The 4843-nt window shown below is 38.2% G+C and overlaps 1 protein-coding gene across 1 annotated transcript in view; it reads left to right on the forward strand.

The window, feature by feature from the left end:
* Positions 1 to 1656: 1656 nt before the first annotated feature.
* Positions 1657 to 4843, forward strand: part of LOC110461678 (heat shock 70 kDa protein 12A-like) — a 40781-nt gene continuing 37594 nt past the window's right edge. Inside the window, exon 1 of the mRNA XM_021515273.1 lies at positions 1657 to 2464. Within this exon, the coding sequence (XP_021370948.1) occupies positions 2333 to 2464 (132 nt within the window). The 5' untranslated portion in view covers positions 1657 to 2332. The remainder of the gene's footprint in view (positions 2465 to 4843) is intronic.

The following is a 4843-nucleotide window of genomic DNA, read 5'->3' on the forward strand; positions in this document are numbered from 1 at the left end:
ATACATAGCCACATGTACCCTGCCTCTAACTAACATACACACATGTACCTTGCCTCTAACATATAACACACATGTACCCTGCCTCTTACATACATACACACATGTACCCTGCCTATAACATACATACACACATGTACCCTGCCTATAACATACATACACACATGAACCCTGCCTATAACATACATACACACATGAACCCTGCCTAAAACATACATAGCCAAATGTACCCTGCCTCTAACATAGATACACACATGTACCCTGCCTCTAACATAGATACACATGTACCCTGCCTCTAACATACACACCCACATGTACCTTGCCTCTAACATACATAGTCACATGTACCCTGCCTCTAACATATAACACACATATATCCTGCCTCAATCATGTAACACACCTGTATCCTGTCTCTAACATATAACACACATGTATCCCGCCTCTAACATATAACACACATGTACCCTGTCCCTAACGTACATACATATGTAAACACATTTATCCTGCCGCTAGCATACAAACACACATGCATGCATTTTTTTCTACCCCAGACTGATCCCGGGACTGAGCTACAGCTGAACAGATAAATAAGCAGAATTTGAATTATGATTCGACTTGTGTGACCATGACAGCGACATCGACATAGACGTGAAGAGAAGGAAATTTGTGTTGAATTTTGTCGAATTGGTACAAAGATACAAACAAAAGTAACATACCATTAACAGTTTGCCTTACTAATTAATTATATGATGGACAAAGAGAAGTATATAAAATGTTTACATTTTCGAATTGTGACTACATATAGATATAGGACAGATGTACTGGCAACACAAGCCGAGTCAAAAAACAAGGAGTGTCTATCTGCTCAGCCGTCCCTGGTTCAGTCTGGGGCAGAATAGTAAAAAGGCTCGTACTAGGCTAACTTATTGTTTCCCACACAGAAGTCGATGTATCATTGGAACTGCTCGAGTTCACTTATCATCATGTGATTAATAGTTAGCTTTGATGTAAAATAATGAATCATGATATATAGTTGATTTAAATGCAAGTGCGTACTTTCGGTTTCGATTCCTATAATTCCTTGACTGTTCTATTTTGGTTTCGATTTAGTATTTTTCTGAATTAGGAATAAACAATGGCTTAACTACTTCTATTTGTCCATCATATAATTAGTAAGGCAAATGGTTAATTGTATGTTATTTTTGTTTGTAGCTTTTTATCAATTCGACACAATTCAACACTTATTCACTTCTCGGGGTCACGTCTATATGTCGATGTCGCTGTCATGGTCGCACAAGGCGAGTCACAATACAAGTTCTGGTTATCTACCTGTTCAGCTGTAGGTCAATCCCGGGATCAGTCTGGGGCAGAATATGCATACATTATAAAAACGAAGGCACGTCTAAATGAAAGTAGCTGTTAATAGGACGTTTAACCATATACAAACAAACCAATCGAAATATCGATTATGCATTAAAAATAGCATTGGGCTCTTGGCCAGCTAAAGGGATAGATCTATGATTTCACAGCAGCAGCAATATTTCGTAGTAAATTTATTATTTTGTGTTATGTAATTGTTTTAATTGATAAATAGCGGATTGGTTCGATTTATTGTTGTCGCTTCTACTCCACCCAAGTTAATGTTATATATTACCCGTTTTTGGCCTCTAGCTTATCTATTCGATAACACGGGTCTCCGGAGCACTGGCAAAAATTGTCCCGCTGCATTGGCACCGTCAGCATTTATAGCTTTGATAAATCCTTTCTGAAAGAAAACTATATCTTGTGGGACTTTTATGAAAAGACGATATGGATGATTAACAGATATAAACAAAACATAATCAACAAAAGTGTTTTGATTGTAGAATTAAAGCAAGACCGAGATTCGAATCCTGGGCCGCTTCAGATTATAAATTATCACTTAAACCGAGTGAGGAACATACATTTTACTTAGGAACGGTAGTGTTGTGGCCCAACTGTGCTATTAAAAAGGAACATGAGGGGAGGTTAAAGTTTATATAAAAAGAAGTTCTTATGCGGCATGGGTGGAAGTTTTTCTATCAACTCTTCATCGAAGGCAATTTGAACCGGAAGCATTGTGTAATCGGTAAAATGCATGTATGCAGCAGGACTACTGGATCCGGACCTACCTTTGATCTGGCACGTCGCCACCTGCCACCGTTATCGTTATATGATGTGTCACATGGCCTGATATTGAACAATGAGCAAGGTTTGAATCCTAGGATATATATATCAATTCATTTTGTGCTTTAGTCTCAAAGACAAAGTAGGTTGTTTGTTCATAACTGTCAGAAAAAGCATAGTAGCAACAGCCATGGGGCAGTGCCTGTCTAGTCCGGGTGGAAATAGGACCAGCACCCCTGGTGACTTGGTTCTGTCGTCCGCCATAACGGATCCTAATATTACCGATAGCAGACAGGAACATCATGATCAGCGGGCCCAACAGGTAAGTGCCGGTACACCATGACATACACGTATAGTGGCTTGACTGGAATAAGTATTAATACTGAGATTTCTCTATATGGACAATCACATCTCGATGCCCACATGTAAGGGGTGTACTTCTGAGTGCAAACATTTTTAATTCACGTGGAGTTAAATGCCTTCATACGGTGTCGTCTCACTGAGCGCACCATTGGTATTTCCTACATACAGATAAGGTGTTGGTTACATGCTAGGTGAGATTTGGGGTCAGTTAGAGAACAAAACAATTACATTACAGGTAAACCATAGTCTGTATTATAAAGTGTCTTAACATATATGTATATGAACGCTTACATAGAGAAACAGCAGAGCAGTGAGCTTTGCTATAAAATTCTGTTTATTTATGTTTTTGCTTTAACCGGTTTCATACTACACATGGCCGGCTTTTTACCTCCCCGTATAGCTGAAGCATGGTGAAAAGAAAACAAGACGCACGGATTGGGGGAGGGGGATACATTTTCTGTGTAAAACATCAGCATGTGCCTGGCTTGTATAATATAAAATCAAATCGAAATCAAACTAAGTCATAGCGATGTAGATATTGTAGTACCTATGATGGAACAAATAGAACATTCTTTTTAATTTAAACAAAAGATTGAATTACTCTATCGTTGTTGTGTTAATATGAAACCTTTCATAAAAGTACACGAATAAAAGTATAGAACGGCTGATAACATTTACTCGTATCACGTAGCAGTTACCAGACCCCCTCTCACCGTAAAACACAAATCAAATTATATGTTCAGGGACGCCATTTTTATCATAAGTTTGTGAGATATGTTACATACAACCAGGTTTAAAACGACACTAATGTTAACCGCCATATTCTCAGTAAAGTAGAATGATCATACTATTACAATAGATGACAGTAAACACTGAAATGACATGTTATTCTAACACTAAAATGACATGTTATTCTTACTTTAAAATGACAGGTTATTCTAACACTGATATGTCAATATCCAACCCCCCATTCCCCACACCCCATATATATATATATATATATATACTCACTTGAGATATTATACAAGCATCTAAATATGTATATTGATATTAGTTAAACGTTTTTCTTTATTCATTAATGTTTTCGTAAATAGGGTGAACACTGTAATACACTGGACATAACACCGTAGATAATGTAGTGAACTGGACATAACACCGTAGAAAATGTAGTGAACTGGACATAACACCGTAGATAAGAACTGGACATAACACCGTAGATAATGTAATGCGCACTGGAGAAAACACCGTAGATAATTTAGTGAACTGGACATAACACCGTAGATAATGTAGTATATAGGGCATAACACAACAGCTAATGTAGTGAACTGGGCATAACACCGTAGATAATGTAGTGAACTGGACATAACACAACAGCTAATGTAGTGCACTGGACATAACACCGTAGATAATGTAATGCGCTGGACATAACACCGTAGACAATGTAGTGAACTGGACATAACACCGTAGATAATGTAGTGAACTGGACATAACACCGTAGATAAGAACTGGACATAACACCGTAGATAATGTAATGCGCTGGACATAACACCGTAGACAATGTAGTGAACTGGACATAACACCGTAGATAGGAACTGGACATAACACCGTCGATAATGTAATGCGCACTGGAGAAAACACCATAGATAATGTAGTGAACTGGACATAACACCGTAGATAGGAACTGGACATAACACCGTCGATAATGTAATGCGCACTGGAGAAAACACCATAGATAATGTAGTGAACTGGACATAACACCGTAGATAAGAACTGGACATAACACCCTAGATAATGTAATGCGCTGGACATAACACCGTAGACAATGTTGTGAACTGGACATAACACCGTAGATAATGTAGTGAACTGGACATAACACAACAGCTAATGTAGTGAACTGGACATAACACCGTAGATAAGAACTGGACATAACACCGTAGATAATGTAATTCACTTGACAAAACAGGGTAGATAATGTAGTATATTGGACATTAAACAACCGATGATGTGGTGAACTGGACATAACACCGTAGATAATGTAGTGAACTGGACATAACACCGTAGATAGGAACTGGACATAACACCGTCGATAATGTAATGCGCACTGGAGAAAACACCATAGATAATGTAGTGAACTGGACATAACACCGTAGATAAGAACTGTTTATAACATCGTAGATGATGTAGTGCACTGGGCATAACACCGAAGATAATGTAGTGCACTGAATATAACCCGTAGACAATGAAGTGAACCGGACATAACACCGTAGATAATGTAATGGACTGGACTTAACACCGGAGATAATGTAATGCACTGGATATAACACCGTAGACAATGTAG

This window comes from Mizuhopecten yessoensis, unplaced genomic scaffold (assembly GCF_002113885.1).
Source record: "Mizuhopecten yessoensis strain PY_sf001 unplaced genomic scaffold, ASM211388v2 scaffold1405, whole genome shotgun sequence".
Lineage (NCBI taxonomy): Eukaryota > Metazoa > Mollusca > Bivalvia > Pectinida > Pectinidae > Mizuhopecten > Mizuhopecten yessoensis.